Below are 23347 nucleotides of genomic sequence, written 5' to 3'. Positions count from 1 at the left end.
GCAACTAGATCAAAGGGTACATGAAGTACCCCTAATAACGTTTCAAAAAAAGTCTCAAAAAACTTAAAAAAATAAGTTGTTTACATGAGCCGTATCTAATTCATAATATTGTCATAATCTGATTATTAGTGGAATATTAGTATGCATGTAAACGTAGTTACTGACTATTGTTTTGTTGAGACCTGAAACTCCAGATGTCTCAATTAAAGGGACTGTTTGTAACTTTCTAAGCGTATAAATGTACCGGGTCGGCACACATGCGCGCTCGCGTGTGGCCGCTGTCTCGTCTCCTCTGCCTGCTTGCCTTCACTCAGACAGCGCGCGCGTTCTCGCGTACTCACTCCACCTCTAGACGTGAACGCGCGCTCACTCCACACTGCAGAAGAGTTAGTTTAGCTCTGAGAATATCTAGTGAATGTTCAGTGGATGTTTGTGCAGAAATAACTGCTGCAGCTCCTCCAGACCAACAGAGGTTTCCCATGTCTTGTGAAGTGACGGGATTCTGCAGAGAGAAACCTTGTCGTCTCGTTACCGACCGGTTGCCGGTGTCTTCCTGCTCTCTCCAGCTGTGGGCGGAGGGAGACAAGTTTCTCACTGGGGAGCCCCGCTGCCTCAGCCTGCGCTGAGGCAGGAGAAGCCAACACTAGGATCAGCATTGATTCATGGAGAGACCTTGGTCTGGTCAGCTAACATTACTGCGAAGCAGCTGAAATATAGAGTGATATTGTGGTTTTAGCTGACGTGTGTCTCCTCACTGTGTTGAGTGACGCTCGTTCATGTCCATTTAGAGCGAGCACAAGCACGAGCCCGACGCTGACTTTCGTTGATTTCACGGCCACAGGTGTCGCTGTTAACAAGCATTTCTGAAAATTACAAATAGTCCCTTTAAAGGCTTTTAACAGGAAGCTAAATGACCTCAGACATCATTTAAAAGTGTCGTCCTAACCTTTAATCTGTTTTTCCTCCCAGCTTTTTCTAATTCTGACAAAGTGTGTGACAAAGAGTTCATCATCCGGAGAGCTGCTACCAACAGAGTCCTCAACGTGCTGCGACACTGGGTCTCCAAACACTCACAGGTCAGTCCACCAACAACAACTAACCCTACATCTCTGAGTCATTCTCATTCTAGTTCCTCAACAAGTGTTCACATGAAGAACCAGACGTGGAGAGGACACCTGAAAGAGTCTGTTGGTTGTTGTGTCTGTTTTCATTTCCATCACCCCCCCCCCCCCTCCTCTGTGTTTGTGTGTCCTCTCTCGTCACTCTTTCCCCCGACAGAGATGCTCTTTGCTCTGCGTGTCTCTTCTCCCACCCAGGCAGCATGAAGAAAGGTCAGTGTCCTCCCCGGGGACACGGAGAGGACGATCGCTTTCTTTTAAGATTATATAAGATACTATTTTTGTACCTGGAATGTTTGTAGCCTGAAAAGTGAACATTTATTATTTATTATTTGGTCCTATTGATGATGTCTCAGAGTCTGTAGGCTCAAACAACCACTAATGTCTATATTATATACTGTATATAATCACTTTGTTGTTGTTGTTCTTTTGCAAAAGATCAAAATGGCGACGGCCAAATACCAACGATGACTACTTTCCAAATCGCATACTTTATCTTTTTACTTATAGTCCAGCTGCCTCTACAAAATACGTACTGTTGCATGAATCCCGAAGAGTAAAGAAGCAAAATGCAAAACTCATGTGTTTTTTTGACAACAGCCACTGCCGCCATTTTGGACTGAAAATGTTTATTATATTCATAATATGTTATAGTTCAACACAGGCCATTTTGGAAGAATATGACAGTAGAATGGAAATAATGCTGTTTTACTTTTGTATTGTATCAGATAAGTTACAATTTAGAAAATAAAATTAAAATCAAAATTATAAAAGAAAAGGTCAGAATTTTCAGATAAAAAGTAAAAAGATATGAAATTAAATCAAAATTGAAAAAAAAAAAAGAAATTATAAGATAAAAAGTCTAAATTCTAAGATAAAATATCAAAATGATCAGATAAGTTACAATTTAGATATTGAAACATGATAAAAGTCAAAATTATGGGATAAAAATCCAAATTGTGAGATAAAAAGTCAAAATTATAAGATAAAAACACAGGCCATTGCAGTAGAGACATTAAATATGACAATAGAATAGAAATAATTTAGTTTTACTTTTGTACGGCTCTTTGTAGGCGGATGTTTTACTGGCGTCCGGGAGTCGCTTTCAGTCCAAAATGGCATAAGCGTAGCTCTGCTGCTGGGCGCTGATGTTGCAATGGAACGAACAACTGACTTTCACTTCTTGGCGATATACCTTCTTTGGACATACTTCTTCGTTATTGTGCCATGAACTTTGACCCTCTTAGATAGATAGATAGATAGATAGATAGATAGATAGTAACTTTATTGATCCCGAGGGAAATTCAAGTTTCCAGCGTCACAGTTCCATAGTGCAAAACATGAGTTGTTGTTTTTTTTAAAGAAGACTAAAGTGCAGAGTAAAGCTGTACATTGTTTGTAGAATACAGTAAAACAGGTCTATAAAGATGCAGAGTAGAGATGTTTGTGGGTCAGAGTAGCCAGAAAATCATGCTGGCTTGCATACCACACAATGCGACCGGATGTAGCAGGACATCCTGGTATTTTTTGCATACTGTGTTTGACATACTATGCATTGGGTCATACTAAATATCTGTGATTGGTGTTAACGAGATTTTATTATTTAGCTATTCCCCTCAGAAATAAGTGTGTACATGCACACACGGTTGCAAACACACTGTATGTGTGTTACAGGATCTCTCCTTATATCCTTATTCAGTGTAATAACAATGCTTTAAAGTCTATTTCATATTTTGTAACCTTTGTGCTAAAGGGAATAGTTAACACTTTACTACATATTTGATTTTTTTAAGGTCAGTTTGTGATTGTATGTTTGGGTAAATTTGTAAATGCATCACCTGATGTACAGTAAATGTCCTCTAGAGGGCGTCCGTCTCTCGTCTACAGCTCCACTGACTGCAGAGCTCATGAAAAGACATCAGTTTAGGACAGAGGGGATCTTGATGTAAACAGTTTTAGAAATATAATCTGCATAGATGATTGTATAAAAATGTCTTTGAATAATCACAACATGGACTTAAAATTACAAAACTAGACGTTGTGGGACCTGAATCTGCTCAAGTCTGTCTCTCTGTAAACATGCAGTACCCTGATATTAACTGTTACTGTAACTGATATTATATTATTATAACTGAGCTGTGAATGTGTATCTCTGTGTTCCTCCATCAGGACTTTGACATGAACAGTGAGCTGAAGATGGGGGTGATCTGTCTGCTGGAGGAGGTGCTACGAGACCCAGACATGCTGCCGCAGGAGAGGAAAGCAACATCCAACATATTAAGGTACAAAGTCTGTAGTGGGTCAGAACTTGAGTAAATGTACTTAGTTACTTTCCACCGCTGCTACAGTAGTAGTATTAGTACTACACGTTGTAACGGCGTCTTGCTTTGCTCCTCAGTGCCCTTTCTCAAGAAGAACAAGACGATGCTCAGCTGAAGATAGAGGACATATTACAGATGGTCAGTATTACTACCTGTTAAAGTACTTCTATTTTAGTTTATTCTGAGTACTTTTTTAAGCAATTGTTTAAATAATTTATCTCCAGAAAAGCTGTCCTCTACTACACTTCATTGTGGTAAGAATAATAATACTCCCTTAGTGAAAACGTAGTGTATCGTGGTGAATTCCCAATCATAGATGGATCCCCAGTAGCTGGAGTTAACTTAGTATTTGTGTGGTACTGTTACAGTATTTTTTTTTTAAGTTCTGTACTACAAATATTTTGTGTGTGTTTGCAGGCGGAGAGTCCGAAAGCCGAGTGTTTTGAGTCTCTGTCGGCCATGGAGCTGGCAGAACAGATCACACTACTGGATCACATCGTGTTCAGGGGTATTCCCTACGAGTGAGTACATCATGTACAATACAGTATTCATCATGCAGTACTATATTCATCATGCAGTACTATATTCATCATACAGTGCAGTATTCATCATACAGTGCAGTATTCATCATGCAGTACTATATTCATCATGCAGTACTATATTCATCATGCAGTACTATATTCATCATACAGTGCAGTATTCATCATGCAGTACAGTATTCATCATGCAGTACTATATTCATCATGCAGTACTATATTCATCATGCAGTACTATATTCATCATGCAGTACTATATTCATCATACAGTGCAGTATTCATCATGCAGTACTATATTCATCATACAGTGCAGTATTCATCATGCAGTACTATATTCATCATACAGTGCAGTATTCATCATGCAGTACTATATTCATCATACAGTGCAGTATTCATCATGCAGTACAGTATTCATCATGCAGTACTATATTCATCAGGCAGTGCAGTATTCATCATGCAGTACAATAACCATCTCACATACCTGCAGTCCAACCTTGTTTGAAACAGCAAAATATACAAGAACAATTTTTAAATCTTTATTTTACAAGGCTGTAATTTTTCCAAATAATTTCCTTGAAAGTTTCTTAGAAAGAACTGTTTTTCTCCCTTGTTAGCAAAATTACCAAAATGCCTCCCCCTTGTTAACCTACCACCGCCCCCCCCCTCCATCCTACATACAGTATATCTGACTGGCTGTACTGTACTGTGTGTTCCTGCAGGGAGTTCCTCGGTCAGGGCTGGATGAAGGTCGATAAGACGGAGAGGACTCCGTACATCATGAAGACCAGCCAGCATTTTAATGACGTAAGATTCTACCCGTCTGACACAGCGTAGAGTTGAGCAATATGTAAGGGATAATGTACAGTGAGCTGGTCATTGTGAAAGAAACCCAGACAAGGTGATGTAACCCTGACGCATCACCCTGAAGGCTAGTTGTACATTATCCAGCTTATTACACAGCTACTTACTTAAAGGGGCTGTTTGTAACTTTCAGAAATGCTTGTTAACAGCGACACATGTGGCCGTTAAATCAATGAAAGTCAGCGTTGGGCTCGCGCTTGTGCTCGCTCTACATAGACATGAACGAGCATCGCTCAACACAGTGAGGAGACACACGTCAGCTAAAAGCACAATATCACTCTATATTTCAGCTGCTTGGCAGTAATGTTAGCTGACCAGACGAAGGTCTCTCCATGAATCACTGCTGATCCTAGTGTTGGCTTTTCCTGCCTCAGCCTCCCGACCAGGAACAGGGGAGACACCAGAGTTTTGGTCGGAGGCGATAACGTTTCTCTCTGCGGAGCCCCGTCACTTCACAAGACACGGGAAACCTCTGTTGGTCTGGAGGAGCTGCAGCAGTTATTTCTGCACAAACGTCCACTGAACATTCACTAGATATTCTCAGAGCTAAACTAACTCTTCTGCAGTGTGGAGTGTGCAGCATGCACATGAGAGTGGAGCGCGAGAATGCGAGCGGTGTGTGAGTGAAGGCAAGCAAAGCTACGGTCTCCCCTGTGTCTTCTGGCCGTGGTCGGGGGGCTGGAGCAGGAGGAGTTGACACTGTTTAACAGACGGGCTTCACTAGATATAACTTTGAGGTTTTGGTGCTTCCGTGTAGTTTGTGTTGGAGTAAGCAACAAAAAACTGAACATTATTAGAATGGATTAGTTTTAACTGGGTGTACCTAATAAACTGGTAACTGACTGTAGAATATTTACCGATATGATGGAAAATGATTTTTGTCTCGCCCTCTCTCCACAGATGAGTAACCTGGTGGCGTCTCAGATAATGACCCACACCGACGTGGGCTCCCGGGCCGGCTCCATAGAGAAGTGGCTCGCCGTGGCCGACATCTGCCGCTGCCTCAACAACTACAACGGCGTGCTGGAGATCACCTCGGCTCTCAACCGCACCGCCATCTACAGACTGAAGAAGACCTGGGCTAAAGTCTGCAAACAGGTTGGAATCAATCTAACGGGCTGTTGTTAAAAATCAAACCTACTTTCTGAACAAAACCTTCATGATTCTTTATGTTTTTTAGACGAAGGCGCTGATGGACCGGCTGCAGAAGACGGTTTCATCTGAAGGGAGGTTCAAGAATCTCAGAGAGACGCTGAAAAAGTAAATATTGCTAGTTACCAGAGATTTACCAGAGAACAATAGATGTTATAATCCTTAAAAAACTGTCTAATGTTTGTGTGTATGTGTGTGCAGCTGTAACCCTCCATGTGTCCCGTACCTGGGCATGTACCTCACTGACCTGGCGTTCATCGAGGAGGGAACGCCCAACTTCACGGAGGAAGGCCTGGTCAACTTCTCCAAGATGAGGATGGTAACTACATAGTTTCTTCCTCTGCTCTCGTTCCAGCCCAGTTGACTGTTTGCTAAACTTCTACCCTGAACTAAAGTCTCTCTAAAACCAAAAACTCTGGACTAAACTGAGTGTTTATCTGTTCCAACTTAAAGCATCAGTAGGCAGATTGGAGCAAATATGATTAAAAAAAGTGATTTTTATAAAACTACATCGCTATATGGTGACAGTAGTACATGAAACAGGTAACCTGAAAAAAGAATCATGTTCCTCTGTGTCCTCCGGTGCTCCTAACGGCATCTACAAGATTTCACAGACCGGAGGAAAACAAGCAGTAAGAGCTGATCTGAGGTCTGCTGTCCAGCTGCCGTCTATGAGAGCCGGCTGTCAATCACTCTGAACTCCGACCAAACGGTCAGACTAGGCAGCGCTGATCAAATATGAATCAATACTCTGTTACGTTAATGCCTATTTCTCTCCTCACATGTTCTCAGAATCATCTTGTAGTGCACGGTTTAGCTGGAAAATGAGAAAGTTTGTGACGCTGCCGGCATTATGAAATCTGTTGAAGGAACGCCAAGTTCAGGTCACATGACCGGAGCACAGCCAATAGGAACGCTCTCTCAATGAAATGACCTGTGATTGGTCAAAGTCTCCCGTCACCGGCTAGTTTTTTAAAGCCTGAAAACAGAGCCATGAGGAGGAGCAGAAGTCTAGTTATCTAGTCTAGTTAATTTTTGCCCAATGATGCCAAAAATACACTGCCTACTGCCACTTTAAGATGCAATCGTTAGCTTGTCAGGCTAACTAGTTTACTACAGTAGTAGTCAAGCATTACTTCAAAGAAGTCTGCACATAATTAACTAAGTCGTTAGTTTGTTGGGTCAAATTAAAATGCATCACCGTATACATCCTCGTATTTCCCCGTTCCCCGTCTGACTGTCTGTCGCTAACGTTAGCAGCTCTGTCGTGCACATTATTGGATTTGATAGCTTTCAAATATACACTCACCGGCCACTTTATTAGGTACACCTTGCTAGTACCGGGTGGTCTTCATCTGCTTCAAGGTTGGACGTGTTGTGCGTTCAGAGATGGTATTCTGCATACCTTGGTTGTAACGAGTGGTTATTTGAGTTACTGTTGCCTTTCTATCATCTCCAACCACTCTGCCCATTCTCCTCTGACCTCTGACATCAACAAGGCATTTCCGTCCACACAACTGCCGCTCACTGGATATGTTCTCTTGTTGGGACCATTCTCTGTAAACCCTAGAGATGGTTGTGCGTGAAAATCCCAGTAGATCAGCAGTTTTTGAAATACTCAGACCAGCCCGTCTGGCACCAACAACCATGCCACGTTCAAAGTCACTTAAATCCCCTTTCTTCCCCATTCTGATGCTCGGTTTGAACTTCAGCAAGTCGTCTTCACCACCTCTAGATGACGTAATGCATTGAGTTGCTGCCATGTGATTGGCTGATTAGCTATTTGTGTTAACAAGCAATTGAACAGCTGTGCCTAATAAAGTGGCCGGTGAGTGTATATTTAAGACTTATTTTACAGGATTCTTATTTTAAAATCGTCTGGAGACATTTTCAAACAACTCAATGGAGCTAAAGTTCGCTTAATTAGCTGATGAAATCCGTCTGCATCAACAGCTAAATGAATGGTCGTCGGCTAGAAATGAAAAGCTGCTTTTGTCGGCCTCAAATCAATGACGCATTGATTCAAAAAATTACTTCGAATTTTGTTAGCTTGACAGGCGTAACTGACTAAGTTGTGTATTAACTCTGCTCTCTCAGATTTCTCACATTATCCGTGAGATTCGTCAGTTCCAGCAAGCACCTTACAGGATAGAGCACCAGCCCAAGGTGTGTCTAACAACATGCAGTATTTGTGCAACATGAAAGTGATTTACTGTTGAGCTATTAATACAACATACTGTACGTCTGTTCTGCCTCCCTCCAGGTGACTCAGTTCCTCCTGGATAAGACACTAGTGATGGATGAAGACACCCTCTATGAACTCTCTCTGAAGATCGAACCCCGAGTACCACCCGGCTAATTATAACTTCATCTCATATATCTATAAAATACATCTGTCCCACAATATCAATCACACAACCTGAGATTCTTTCTTAATAAATCAGGGGTTGTTTCATAAAACACCACCAGTTATTATGCTTAGGAAACTCAGGAGAATCAGTGCCTTGTTGTATTAATATCCGACGTGTATATTTAGTAAACAGAATGAACTGTATAACATACACAACTCTGCCATACAGTGGTACAGTTACGACTGTAGAAACAACCATGTTAGCTACTAAACGTGGCTCTAGAAGGAAACAAGTTGCTGCTATCTCACTGTAAATACCAAACTATCTGCCTCTGGAGTCTCACACAGAAACAATGTCAGAGGAGTTTCACATTATTTGTATGATCACAGATCCGGATTAACCTGCTTGGGTTAACAAGTTAGCCTCTGGGCCTCAGGTTTGCTGTGTGGTAGTTTCCAAATTAATTTAAAAATATGCACCATGTACGCACAGCATCTGCACAGGATATTACGGGAAAGTTGCTCACTGGGAGTAAACGCAGAAAAATCCCTTTTTTTTTACAACTTGGGGGCAGAAAAACAATCTGTAAACACACATCGACATATAATAAAGATGATATGGCTGAAGTATTAGAAAAAAGTTGCCCATTTACACATGCAGCAAACATGGAGCAACATTAGCACTCAGTTGGAGTCCAATATTGTCTCTCTTTTAGCTCCGTTTTTGGTCTCCACCACCTCCTGAGGGAAATATCTGTCTCTTTAGCGGCTAAATGCTCCACTTTTTTAACCAGCTAGTCTCTAACTTAGTGTGTCTGCTACACAGAGTGGGTTTAAGAGCTTTTTCGCTGAAAAGAGTTGCCTGTTGCTGCTAGAAACGAGGTTGATGAGAGCGGTGAGACTCAACCAAAATTGTGGGACATAAAACCAAAACAATGAACTGAAAAATGCAAGGTTGGCTTTGTTACTACGAGCGACACTTAAACATAGTCATTTGACCCATTGTTAATATAAAAGTATTTTGAATTACACTTATCAATACTTTTACTATAAAAATGAGGGCTGTCAATGTTAACGCGATAACGCAACTTTGTTTTAACGCCACTATTTTCTTTAACACATTAACGCAAACTTGTGATTTTTAGGTTGTAGCGGCTCAGTTTTAAAGCTAGAGTGAAGATATTGGTATCATATGAAACTAGAAAACCTAAAGAATCCATCGGTACCAACCATGTCATACTAGCTTGTAATGAAGGAGGTTAAATAACGCTCCAAAGTTATGCTAAATTTTGGCGAGGAAAAACTGTCATGACCATTTTTAAAAGGGGTCCCTGCAGTTTGCCATGTTATAATTTGAGCATATTGTTTTATGCTAAATGCAGTACCTGTGAGGGTTTCTGGACAATATCTGTCATTGTTTTGTGTTGTTAATTGATTTCCAATAATACATTTATAAATACATTTGCATAAAGCAGCATATCTGTCCACTCCCATGTTGATAAGAGTATTAAATACTTGACTAATCTCCCTTTAAGGTACATTTAGAACAGATAAAAAAAAATGTTTTCAATGAGTCGCAATTAAATATTTTGATCGATGGACAACCTTAATATTTTTACAATAAAAGCTCAGCATCAAATGGCAGACTAGCTGGTGAACATAGTGAAGCATTTAGCAGCTAAAGAGACAGATATTTCCCTCTGGAGGTGGAGGAGACCAAAAACGGAGCTAAAAGAGACAATATTGAACTTCAATTTGTCAGAAACACGACTCTAAATTAATGTTGCGTCATGTCTGTTGGATGCGTAAATTCACAAACCGTACACCATAAAAACCTTTGTGATAATATGTCTCTGTTGTGTTTACAGCTTGTAAAGTGGAAAAACAGCAAACAATTATTGCTGCTAACGAAAATAAGAGGTTATTGTTTTAAGGCTGCGGAAGTAGCCCACTTTCCCCGGTTGGTAGTCCAGCCTTTGTGTCAAGACACAGCTGGACTACATTTTAAATATTTGATCTACCTTAATACTTCCTGGCTCGCCTGTTTCTTGGTGGCTTTGATGCTCACAGGAGCATTTTTATATCATCTGTCAACACTAACGGTTTATGTTGTTGCAGTTGCTCTTATATTACATTTTGCATGTTACAACAAAAATCGTTGTAGTTTACACACATTCCAAATCTGAAAATATGGTTTTCGCAAATGTATTCTCCGTGCTTGACAATCAAAAGCGGTTCCGCTACAAATCAAGTCTCTTCGGTTTTGTATAATATTCGTGGTTTTGTACACAAAACATTCTGATTTTTGAATAATATTCATTTCTATCTACCTAAAAGGATTCTTACATGATACAAAAACCCCACAGTTAAATTTATTTTATATGTATCACTATTATTATTATTATTATTATTATTATTATTATTAGTTCCGTGTCAATGTGATCTTTTAATCATATTCATATTTTAAACCTTGTTGACTATGTTAGTAAGATATTAATATCTTTGCACTATTGATTTGTAAAGAATGTCAATAGACTCTAAACTTGTTTTATAGCATGAATATAGCATGATGTCCCTCCTGTCCCTGAGATAACTGTTATCCTTATACTTGACTGTTACTGCGTTTTATTAGATTAGATTTATTTATTCTGGCTCATTCCTGATGTCGGGAATCACAGGAAACATGCAAAATGCTTTAGTATATGAGACCCTTGCTTTCTTACATTACTGTATTACTTTGAAATTCCAGCTTTGCTGTTGTATTTTTCCATTTCTCTGTGTATTGTACAGATATTTACACACAATAAAAGCAAAACAAATGTGAATTATTATTAGTTACCAACAGTTTTTTATGGTGTTTAGAGGATGATACGGTCGGCCTTGAGAGCTCAACACACCGCAGCTAAAGAAAACAAGCTAAACAATCAGATACAGAAACGCACCGCAAATACAGAAATGCAACCAAATACAGAAAACGCACCACAAATACAGGAATGCAACCAAATACAGAAATGCATCACGAGTTCAGAAAACACAACCAAATACAGAAATGCGCTGCAAATTCAGGAATGTTCAAGAAATAAAGAAAATGCAACCACAAATACAGAAACGCACCACAAATACAGAAAACGCACCACAAATACAGAAAATGCAACCACAAATACAGAAACGCACCACAAATACAGAAAACGCACCACAAATACAGAAAACGCACCACAAATACAGAAAACGCACCACAAATACAGAAACGCATCACAAATACAGAAAACGCACCACAAATACAGAAAATGCACCACAAATACAGAAACGCATCACAAATACAGAAAACGCACCACAAATACAGAAAATGCACCACAAATACAGAAACGCATCACAAATACAGAAAACGCACCACAAATACAGAAAATGCACCACAAATACAGAAAACGCATCACAAATACAGAAAATGCACCACAAATACAGAAGCGCAACGCAAATTCAGAAATGTTCTAGAAGTAAAATAAACACTACCAAATACAGAAACATGCTAAAAATACAAAATACAAAAAGCAGTACGTTGCTAGTTGCACAGAACAAAACAGATATTTTCTATACAGCTAGCGTTAGTAGCCTCCTCATTCATCGTTAGCTCAAATTCCAACACTATTGCCGGGTCTGTAGACTTGAGTGACTCCACGAGCCACAACATGCCCGTCTGTTTATAGTACATAGTGTCCTTTGGAAGCTTCTTTTATAACTTAGTTCAACGATGATACCTGAATGATATAATCAGAATCTGGTGGGATGCCAACTTCACTTCATGAGCCATAAATCATGACAGGTGCTCGCGTGTCGGGGCATGCTCTTCAGTTTTTAGTCCTCTGGAAACTTCTTGTTTTGCACCTGTTCTGTGCAACTTGTAGGTTTTTTTTTTTGCTTTAGTCTTTATTTGGTTGTGTCGTCTGTATCTGCAGTATAGTTTGGTTATGCATTGTGAAATAGGTGAAAATGTTTTCTATTTACATACTGAAGTCACTGAGTATTGCTCTCCAGGTCAGAGTGATCGGAAGAGATCAGATCATGTGTGAGTGAAAATATCAAGGTCAAACCAGACGGTGATATCGGACCCTCGGTGGTCATCTTTAATCGAGGCTCAACATGAGCGGCCTGTGCTGTCGTAACCCCCCCTCATTGGTTTGTTTCTGAACTTATGATTGGCCTTTGGTTTTTAATCCCACATGAGGAGGTGGAGCCCCCTGAGAGAGGAGAGTGAAAAGCTCTTTAACCAGAGACCTTCAGCAAGAAGGCAGAGCAGCTTCTCTACAGGTACTGTACCTTCTTCTCTCACTTTTACTGCAGAACATCTCCGTTATGTAGCTTCATGCATCTCAGGCTGTGTGTAAAATCATTTGTAGAGCTTCTATAGAAGATGCTACAGGCTCTACACCAACTTGAATTTTGATATTTTTTTGCATGCTTTTGACATTTATAGTTATTATGAAGGGGTTTACCTTGTGAGTGCATGTTTCAAAAGTCAAAATATTGAATAGGAAGGGAGGATGGAAGCTGGAGGTAGGATGTGACGATGATAAGTAGCGGAATAAATGCTGCAAAGAGGGAACTTGATTTAAGAATTTGAACTAAAAGAAAGTTTTGCAGTCAAAAAAGCAGTTTTCAAATCAGCTTTTTGATGCAGTTTGCATGAAAATATATATTTTTCTTCATCTTTCCTAAATGTTTTACTTTAAACATGTGAAGTGGCGTCAGCTCTGCTGTGTCCTCTAGAGAGGACGAAGCTGCTCTGACGTCCTGAATGTACTATCTCAGAGGTAAAAGGTCAGGGGAGATGAGGCTGATCCCAGGTCTGTAGTGCTTTTGGTGTAATCCTGACCACATGATCCACCGTGTCAGTTGGCAGTAGAGGCTTTACGAGACCTTTTTCCTGATAAAATTCTTGTATTTCCATCTATCGATCATTACTGCTTCACCTCCGTCCTGTTTTTACCTGCCCTTTCATCCCTCGGTCCTGCTGACGTGAACTCATGTGGGTCCGGTCTTGTGACCAGTCCAGAATGTCACGGCGTTGTGAGCCAGAGATGGACTTGTTTCTTGGCTCTGGATCCTGGCAGTACAGTGATCTATAAATAATAACACCACAGACCCAAAGAGTCCACCACCAGAGTCACTATAACCTCCACAGACGGAGAGGAATAAACAGTAGATCAAATAAAATCCTGTGATTTATTTGAGGGATGTTTTATTCCTCAGTTTCCGGTCGGCCATCATACCTTTGACCTGGATTAACAGGAGTCCTCACAGCTTCCCTCTATATTAAGACACAGTCTCGTGGACACCCTCTGTGAAGGACAAGCTAGAATATGACCTTTCATTAAGGTATTACACTTAACATTTAGAATCCATCTTGATGGACACTTTAACAATATTGAATTCCCGAGCTGTCTCAAGTCCAACTTTTTTTCTCTGTGAGTTTAAGACGGACGTCTTTGGGTAACTGGTCATTACGGAAGCATTAGTGGACGTATGAAAGCTGCCGTCCTGTGGGTGGTAATGCTAAGAGGCTATAAGAGCATCTGCTACAGCCCCAGCTACTCTAAGCTTGTTACTGTATTAAACCAAAAACCTGCGGGGGGTCGTCCACGCAGCAGGTGAGAGGCAGCGTATTCAGACTGGCGTTAAGGTATTGAACATTTATAGCAGGTAGACTTGGAGGATAAGGCTCTGCTTTCTCTGGCTTTTGCTAGGAGAACTATACCATGGATGGATAAAGAGAACTGGGTACTAGAACTGGATGCTCAGTAGCTCATAAAGCCAAAATGGCCTGACAACCGAGTATAAAATTACCCAGATCTTCCGGCGATCTTCCGCATTCATGGAGTCCATAGAGCAGGCGCACTAGTGTTTCCTTTAACCACATGGACGTCTGATAAGAACTGGATACCAGACCCCAAGATGACGCCTATTCAGTCCAAAGAGAATTGCTCACCTGGGGCATACGCCAAAAACGTTTTCTACTTTCCGCGTTTACTTCCATAGACTTTACATTGTGATGACCACACAGATGTTGAAATCGCTTTTCACGGCTCAAGGAAAGTTTTACAAATATTAAACCTCCATGAATCAAAAATTCATAACCGAAAGAGTCATAATTGACCTTGTTTGCAGTTCTTGTACATTGGTGGTCTATGGGCAAAATGCTTTTTTCGCTGCAATACTGCAAGTGGCCACTGGAAACCATTGGAAGCAAGGCTGAGCGGCGGCCCCTTATCCAGGTCTTACTGTACATCCATGTTGAAACACTCCGACAGAGGAGGTTGAATAAAAGTGGACAAAGCTAATAAGCTACGATAGCTCCCTTCATTTTGGCTCTCCGTTCCTTTAAAGGTCATCATTGTTAGGACAGTTTGCTGATGGTAAACGGCGGTATGAATGAACCGCTGATTGTGAAGGAATAACGCTCCAATACTATGAATGTTTATTGTCTATATTATGACCCTCACACCCTCATCAACACGCATAAACCCGTCTTTTCTGTTATTTTTCTCTCCAGCTCATTTTCTACTGACAAAAGAGTTACCAACTATCAGAAGGATGGCGAACTCTTTCACGCGTTTGATCTCCGGACGCAACACGGCCGTGCTGTTGGCCAGCTTAGGAGCAGGAACGATGGCGACTGGCTTCCTGTTGAGCGAAAACGGGCTGGCTGCTGAGGCGAGGACGAAGCTCTACCCTCCCAGGTAATATGGGATGACAAGTACTCAGATCTTTTACTTAAAGGGGACATATCATGAAAAACTCACTTTATCAGTACTTGTGCTCACATCAGAAAACACGTGATTCAACAAGCCAATCAGATTTGACTCCCCTTCCTATGTAACATGCATCACCAGCCAATCAGAGCAGACTGGGCTTCTTAAAGAGACAGGCGCTAAAAGGAACGTTTCAGACCGGGGGTGAACACAGGTATATTCAGAAAGACAGGATGAGAAAAATAATGTGTTTTTTGAACATTAAAACATGTCAACATAATCTAGTATAAACCTAAAATACAATGCTATACATAGCAACGGTCTGTTATACATAGCAACAGTCTGCTATACATAGCAACGGTCTGTTATACATAGCAACAGTCTGCTATACATAGCAACGGTCTGTTATACATAGCAACGGTCTGCTATACATAGCGACACTGCTATACATAGCAACGGTTTGTTATACATAGCAACGGTCTGTTATACACAGCAACAGTCTGCTATACATACAACGGTTTGTTATACATAGCAACGGTCTGCTATACATAGCGACACTGCTATAAATAGCAACGGTCTGCTATACGTAGCAACGGTCTGCTATGCACAGCAACAGTCTGCTATACAAAGCAACGGTCTGCTATACACAGCAACGGTCTGTTATACGTAGCAACGGTCTGCTATGCACAGCAACAGTCTGCTATACAAAGCAACGGTCTGCTATACACAGCAACGGTCTGTTATACAAAGCAACGGTCTGCTATACACAGCAACGGTCTGTTATACAAAGCAACGGTCTGCTATACACAGCAACGGTCTGTTATACATAGCAACAGTCTGCTATACATAGCAACGGTCTGTTATACATAGCAACGGTCTGCTATACATAGCGACACTGCTATACATAGCAACGGTCTGCTATACATAGCAACGATCTGCTATACATAGCAATGGTCTGCTATACACAGCAACGGTCTGCTATACAAAGCAACGGTCTGCTATACATAGCAACGGTCTGCTATGCACAGCAACGGTCTGCTATACAAAGCAACGGTCTGCTATACATAGCAACGGTCTGCTATACAAAGCAACGGTCTGCTATACATAGCAACGATCTGCTATACATAGCAACGGTCTGCTATACATAGCAACGGTCTGCTATGCACAGCAACGGTCTGCTATACAAAGCAACGGTCTGCTATACTTAGCAACGGTCTGTTATACGTAGCAACGGTCTGCTATACGTAGCAACGGTCTGTTATACGTAGCAACGGTCTGCTATACGTAGCAACGGTCTATTATACGTAGCAACGGTCTGTTATACGTAGCAACGGTCTGCTATACGTAGCAACGGTCTGTTATACATAACAACGGTCTGCTATACATAGCAACGGTCTGCTATAAAGGAATAACAAACCGTAGAACGCCATGATTGACCAATCAGAATCGAGTATTCAATAAAGCCGTGTAATAAATAACATTTAAAACCACAGTATAATTCATATTATATAATTGCATTATTGTATTATAATTATTGATGCATTAATGTGTTCATCACTTTAATGTTGCAGCTGGTAAAGGTGGATATTATTTGATTTACTGGGTAGATTATTCTATAATAATACATAATTTATTAGTTGATTATATATTTTTGCATTAATAATATAAATCTGCAAAACAATTAAAGCTTTAAAAATAAATGTAGAGGACTAAAAAAGTACAATATTTGCCTCTGAGGTGTAGTGGAGTAGAAGTATAAAGTAGCAGAAAATAGAAATACTCAAGTAAAATACCTCAAAATTGTACTTCAGTACAGTACTTGTGTAAATGTAGTTACACTCCACCACTGCTGATACAGCATGAAAGAAGACAGAGTGACATATAATGATATAAAGAATAATATGGTCCATTGTCAGTGTGTATTGTGAGAGCGGTGGATGGACGACCTTGACGAGTCAGTGAATAGTTGAAGCTCTATAATTATCAGCTTCAACAGCACAGAAACCGACTACGTGCTTCACGTCAGCGGCACATTTCAGAACAATGACTCATCGCTTTGTGTTTCCACAGCAGAAGCAACTGAAAGGTAGACGAGTTCATTTACTAAAGTACTGTGCTTAAAGGTAGTACACAGATACCAGATATTTTTATTTTTATTTGTCAGAGCATTTAGTTTATTGATTGCTGTCAGAATGTGATGACAACTAATATAACAAAAAAAAATGTATTTGAGCAAGAGTACCAACCCTGCCTTTAAGTACTTGAATGCAGTACTTGTACTCGTAGTGGAGTATTTTACAGTGTGGATGGTTGTTAGTGAGTGAACGTCTGAGAGTATGAAAGATCATGAGAGGTCACCCAGCAGGAACTCTGGCTCCGTCCTGCAGGATCACTGACGCTCTCAGGTTTCATCTACGTTGCCTTTCACTCACTTCCTCTCTCTCTCTCTCTCCTCGACTCCTTCACACAACCTCTCCACTACTGCACGTCTGCAGAGTAATAATAATAACTTATGACCACAGACTGTGGATGTGTCCCAAGTACGCCAGAAGTTTACTTTATTGTTAGGAGAGGTCGCAATTTTGCACAATTTGCAACGATGGACGGTATCACATATTTTATCTGTTCAAAATGAACCTTAAAGGGAGATTAGTCAACTATTTAATCCTCTTATCAACATGGGAGTGGACACATATGCTGCTTTATGAAAAAATGTATGTATATATTTATTATTGTAAATCAATGAACAACACAAAACAATGACAGATATTGATCCAGAAACCCTCACAGGTACTGCATTTAGCATTAAACAATATGCTCAAATCATAACATGGCAAACTGCAGCCCAACATGTAGTGCAAGTTTGGAGCGTAATTTAACCTCCTTCATGACAAGCTAGTATGACATGGTTGGTACCAATGGATTCATCAGGTTTTATAGTTTCATATGATTCCAGTATCTTCACTCTAGCTTTAAAACCTGCAAGCCTGCAACAACCTAAAAATCGCAAGTTTGCGTTAATGCGTTAAAGAAATGAGCATTATTGCATTAACCTTGACGGTCCTACTCTAAATGCAACGCTGCGCCACCAGAATGCATCGTAAAGCTGCTTACATTGACAATGAATGGGAAGCGTGGAAATGACGGATCCAGTGGACACGAACCCCAAAGCGCTGTTAGCACCGTTAGCTGCTAGCCTCTGGCTCAGCCATCGCCATGTTGAGAGCTGTGAGGAGGCAATCCCTCAATCATAGATATGCTCTGAATTGAACACCTTTACATCTCAGTTTAACACGAGGAGGTCCACCACAAGCAGGATCATTAAACTACCTCCACTTCCTCTCCTCTCCTGCAGCTCCGACTTCCCCGACCTGAGGAAACACAACAACTGCATGGCCAAGGCTCTGACTCCGGCCATTTACGCCAAACTGAGGGACAAGGTCACCCCCAACAACTGGACCCTGGACCAGAGCATCCAGACCGGAGTGGACAACCCCGGACACCCTTTCATCAAGACGGTGGGCTGCGTGGCCGGTGATGAGGAGAGCTACGAGGTGAGAGAGGTCAAAGGTCACAGTTGGTGTCTATAAATGTTTCAGTGTCTCCTAGAGTTGAATACGGGTTGTTCAGGGTGTTTCAGTTTTATTTACTCATTAAAATATCTCTGAACTTTGTCCTCTGACTGTCCAGCCGCTGAGAGAAGATAACAAATATATGTTTTTGTTTGTTTCTTCTTTATTAAAGACTGAAACCTACAGCCTTGACTTTGCTCTCTGTTCCCTCCAGGTGTTTGCTGAACTCCTGGATCCCGTCATCAAAGACCGTCACAACGGCTACGACCCCAAAACCATGACCCACCCCACTGACCTGGACTCCTCCAAGGTGTTTACCCCACCACCCTCCACCACTGCGTGACCCCTCCATCCACCTGCTGTTCACTCTCGTATTAAACTCTCTGTCTCACCTGTACCTGCCTCCACCTCCAGATAACCAACGCCGTGTTTGATGAGAACTACGTGCTGTCCTCTCGTGTCCGGACCGGCCGCAGCATCCGCGGGCTGAGCCTCCCCCCGGCCTGTTCTAGGGCCGAGCGCCGTGAGGTGGAGCGGGTGGTTGTGATGGCGCTGGCCGGCCTGCATGGAGACCTGGCCGGACGCTACTACAGCCTGGGAGACATGACGGACAGGGAGCAGCAGCAGCTCATCGACGTGAGTCTCATCTTGGTTTATAACTACACAGAAACTACAAAATAATCTGCCTCACAGACTCCTGAGATCTTAAATCACTTTTGTTGTGAAAGAACAACTTTCTCAAATATTATATATTATTATTTACAGTATATATATAAATAATAAATCATAATAGGGGAATATTTGAATATTTCTCCCCACATCTTAGTTGATGGAGCAGCTTTTTGGGTTATTTTTTATTAGGGCTGCACAATTAATCAAACTTTTCTCGAAATCGCATTATGGTCTACTGCAATATCCAAATAGTAGGAGGCACCAATATTTAATTTTATTTTTATTTATTTTTAATTTTAATTTTAATTTTTTAATTTTTTAATTTTTAATTTTTAATTTAAATTTAATTGTTTTCATTTATTTATTTATATGTGTTTCAAAATACCTCATCGATGTGAGTCTCATCTTGGCTTATAACTACTGAGAAACTACAAAATAATTTGCTTCCCAGATTTCTGAGATCTTAAATCGTTTTTGGTGACAACAACTTTCTCCAAGTCATAATTCAGGAATATTTAAATATTTTAGTTGATGGAGCAGCTTGTTGGGTCATTTTTTATTAGGGCTGCACCACTATTTTATTTTATTTATTTTATTTATTTTATTTATTTTATTTATTTTATTTATTTTATTTATTTTATTTATTTCATGTATTTTATTTATTTCATTTATTTATTTTTGTATGTGTGTCGATTAATCAGTTTGAGTAATATTTTTAGTTTCATTTTAAGGGATTTTAAAAGCCTGAAGAAGTGAAAGTATCCAGTATTTCTCTAGAAAAAAAAGGGATACTTTCATTTCCTCAGGTTCTCTTTTTATTGACCTTCCTGTTCTGATTCGTTCACGCTGCACCACACAAGGATCACTTCCTGTTTGACAAGCCCGTGTCTCCGTTGCTCACCTCGGCCTTCATGGCCCGGGACTGGCCCGACTCCAGGGGGATCTGGTGAGAAAAGAAAACCCAACCCAGTGCTGTTAGTGCTGCTAAGTCATGAGAGAATGAGAGGAAATGCAGTACAATGCATTAGAGCCACACCCTCTCCTGGTCCTGGTCCTGGTCCTGGTCCTGGTCCTGGTCCTGGTCCTGGTCTGTGAAGTCCTCCCTAACCTTTATTCTACTCCCTCCTCTCCACTACAGGAAGATATTGATGTTTATCCACCACATTATTGAAGTTATAACGTCCTCTGTCTTCTACCTCCCGTCCCCCCATCCCCCAACCACCACCACCTTTAGGACCACTTCCTGTTTGACAAGCCCGTCTCTCCCTTGTTGACGTGTGCCTTTATGGCCAGAGACTGGCCTGACGCCAGAGGCATCTGGTAGGGTCCGTTAGCTCTGCTGCATGTCTGCTGTGTCCCCGTTTAGACCTCCACATCCTGATCCATGTTAATGATATATTATATATATACAGTATATATATATATATACTTTACTTGAGAATTTCCATTTTATGCTACTTTATAGGTTTACTTTAGAGGTAAATATTGTACTTTTTACTTAACGCATGTTGGTGGAAAAATACCAACAGGAGATTTAGTGTTTTCCTCTTGGTGTTTATTTATTGTCCGTCACTAATGCACGTGTCTCTCACGTATTAATTCTGCCCAGACGAGCAGCATGAATATCAAAGTGTCTCTTTGAATCATGGAGCTCTTTATTGAGTGTCTTTAGCTGCTTCTCTTCAGGCACAACAATGAGAAGACCTTCCTGATCTGGGTGAACGAGGAGGACCACACCAGAGTCATCTCCATGGAGAAGGGAGGCAACATGAAGAGAGTGTTCGAGAGGTTCTGCAGAGGACTCAAACAGGTACAGTGGAGTCTGTGAAATCATCTCAAACATGATGCAGTCGGGTGATTTATGGAGTCTGTAGAGAGCTCCAGGGATGACCAGGAAGTTAACATCACCCTGGTTCTCTCGACAAAAATCCAATGAGTCAACTGTTATCATGTGATGTCATGTAGGTGGAGCACCTGATCCAGGAGAGAGGATGGGAGTTCATGTGGAACGAGCATCTGGGCTACATCCTCACATGTCCCTCCAACCTGGGCACCGGGCTCAGGGCTGGCGTGCATGTGCGCCTGCCAAAACTCAGCAAGGTAACACACACACACAGACACACACACTGTAAGGTCCATTCAGTGGCTGTTCTGGAGCTTTTGATCTCACGCTCTTCCTCAGCAGATGAAAACCAGCAGTGCATGTATCTACTAACTAAGTATCAGAGCCTGATATCTCCTCTTCCTCTGATCCATAGAGCTCCATTAAAAACACATCAATGAGCCTCACTGTGTCACAAAGCGCTATATAAATGCAAGTCAATTTACCATTTAATGATTTTCACATATTTTACTAATAAGTTTCGGACATTTTTAAGATATGTTTTGGATATTACTCAGACTTATTTCATAATTTTTTTTCAGATTTTTTACTAATATTTTTCGGACATTTTTCACAAATGTTTTTCCACATATTTTACTAATAATTATATTTTTCACAGGTAAAATGTGTGGAAAAAGATGTGAAGAAAATACACGGAAAATATGTGAAAAATGTCCAAAAAAATTAGTAAAATATTTCAAAAATATTGGTGAAGAATTACCGAAAAATATGTGAAACATTTAAGTAAAACATTTAAAAGTGACGGCAAAGGATCTGACAAAGCGTCAGTGTGTGACGAGTTGGGAGGAGAACGTGTTGCACTACAGCACCAAATATGGGTTAATCCGCTGCTGGAAGTAGTCCCCAACAAATGCACTATTTCCTCCTGTTTTGTCTGATAAAAACTACATTGAGCAGCTGTTTTAGGAAATTACTGAGCCTTTTTATAAAGCAACAGACAGGGTCGGGAAGTATTGAGAGACGGACTAACACATTGTTGGTTTTTGGTCTTTTCGTGGGATTTGTTGACAAAGACAAAATATAAAATATCGCCACCTATCCTTTATACTCCATCTCCTGGAGAAGATCGTGTGTTTGCAAGTTCAAGAATGAACTTTCAATGTCGACTTTAGTCCACAACTTTCACAGGATCAGTCAATATTATCGTTTGCATATGTAAGTTACTGTTGTTGCAACAAGTTATGAATGATTGAAATCGCTGTGCAGGACGCTCGTTTCTCCAAAATCCTCGACAACCTGCGGCTGCAGAAAAGAGGCACCGGTGGCGTGGACACAGCTGCTACTGGAGACACCTTTGACATTTCCAACAACGACCGTCTGGGCAAATCTGAGGTGAGGATCAATCCGTCATATTGCCTTTAAAAATGTTCTGTTTTGTTTTGTTTTGTACAGTAACTTCTTTTCATCATTTACCTCAGTTTTCAGCATCTCAGACTCATAAAAAGACAGTTTTTTGTTGCATAAACTAACTTGAACTGTGTGTGTTTGCAGGTGGAGCTGGTGCAGATGTTGGTGGACGGGGTCAACCACCTGATTGAGTGTGAGAAGAAGCTGGAGAAGGGACAGGACATCAAGGTCCCGGCTCCCATCGCTCAGTTCAGGAAGTAAAAGCTGGACTCATCATCAGTGTTAGCAGGAGTTAGCAGCTCTCCTCCCGAACCTCAGAACGCCGTCTGTCCGCTGCCACAGAGGAGGAGGACGTCTCTCTGTTCCTCCTAAAGAGATTACTAATCCTTTAGTGTAACATAATCTTAGACGTGAACTTCAGTTAAGGGGAAATTCTACCTCAAGTTTAAGGTCTTCACTGTAACCCTGACTTCAATAAAGCCATAAACACTTTAACTGTGCTGCGTTTTCCTTCACTGATCTACGGGGAGAGCTCAACACGCTGTGGCAGTGGTGGAAAGAAACTCAAGAGGTACTTATACTTTAGTATTTCCATTTCATGCTACTTTATACTTCACTACATTTATTCTAACAGATTAAGTTACTAGCTAAAATTGTACTTAAAGGTGCTGTGTGTAACATTTTGGGGGATCTATTAGCAGAAATGTAATATAATATTCATAGTAAGGCTGTCAAACGATTAAAATATTTAATCATGATTAATTGTTTT

At 40.8% G+C, this 23347-nt stretch overlaps 2 protein-coding genes across 5 annotated transcripts in view; both read left to right on the top strand.

Moving 5' to 3' along the window:
* Positions 1-9413, top strand: part of rasgrf2a (Ras protein-specific guanine nucleotide-releasing factor 2a) — a 39587-nt gene extending 30174 nt beyond the window's left edge. For 2 of the 4 annotated variants that reach the window (XM_037753589.1, XM_037753587.1), the window contains 11 exons: positions 970-1076; positions 3288-3400; positions 3517-3577; positions 3664-3693; positions 3857-3960; positions 4695-4779; positions 5737-5934; positions 6017-6096; positions 6190-6307; positions 8086-8154; positions 8252-9413. In XM_037753589.1, the coding sequence (XP_037609517.1) occupies positions 970-1076; positions 3288-3400; positions 3517-3577; positions 3664-3693; positions 3857-3960; positions 4695-4779; positions 5737-5934; positions 6017-6096; positions 6190-6307; positions 8086-8154; positions 8252-8347 (1061 nt within the window). In that variant the 3' untranslated portion in view covers positions 8348-9413. The remainder of the gene's footprint in view (positions 1-969; positions 1077-3287; positions 3401-3516; positions 3578-3663; positions 3694-3856; positions 3961-4694; positions 4780-5736; positions 5935-6016; positions 6097-6189; positions 6308-8085; positions 8155-8251) is intronic. The other 2 variants (XM_037753590.1, XM_037753588.1) reach the window with 1 other exon arrangement.
* A 3127-nt stretch (positions 9414-12540) lies between these two features.
* ckmt2a (creatine kinase, mitochondrial 2a (sarcomeric)) lies at positions 12541-23073 on the top strand. Its single transcript, XM_037753320.1, has 10 exons — positions 12541-12643; positions 14886-15072; positions 18440-18638; positions 18871-18966; positions 19071-19292; positions 20563-20648; positions 21015-21138; positions 21294-21428; positions 22438-22563; positions 22723-23073. The coding sequence occupies exons 1-10, from the start codon at positions 12556-12558 to the stop codon at positions 22837-22839; spliced, it is 1380 nt and encodes a 459-aa protein (XP_037609248.1). The 5' UTR covers positions 12541-12555; the 3' UTR covers positions 22840-23073.
* Positions 23074-23347: the final 274 nt, after the last annotated feature.

Source organism: Sebastes umbrosus, chromosome 19 (genome assembly GCF_015220745.1).
Source record: "Sebastes umbrosus isolate fSebUmb1 chromosome 19, fSebUmb1.pri, whole genome shotgun sequence".
Lineage (NCBI taxonomy): Eukaryota > Metazoa > Chordata > Actinopteri > Perciformes > Sebastidae > Sebastes > Sebastes umbrosus.
The sequence above is the reverse complement of the archived record's forward strand: the minus strand, read 5'-3'. Positions and strand labels throughout refer to the sequence as shown.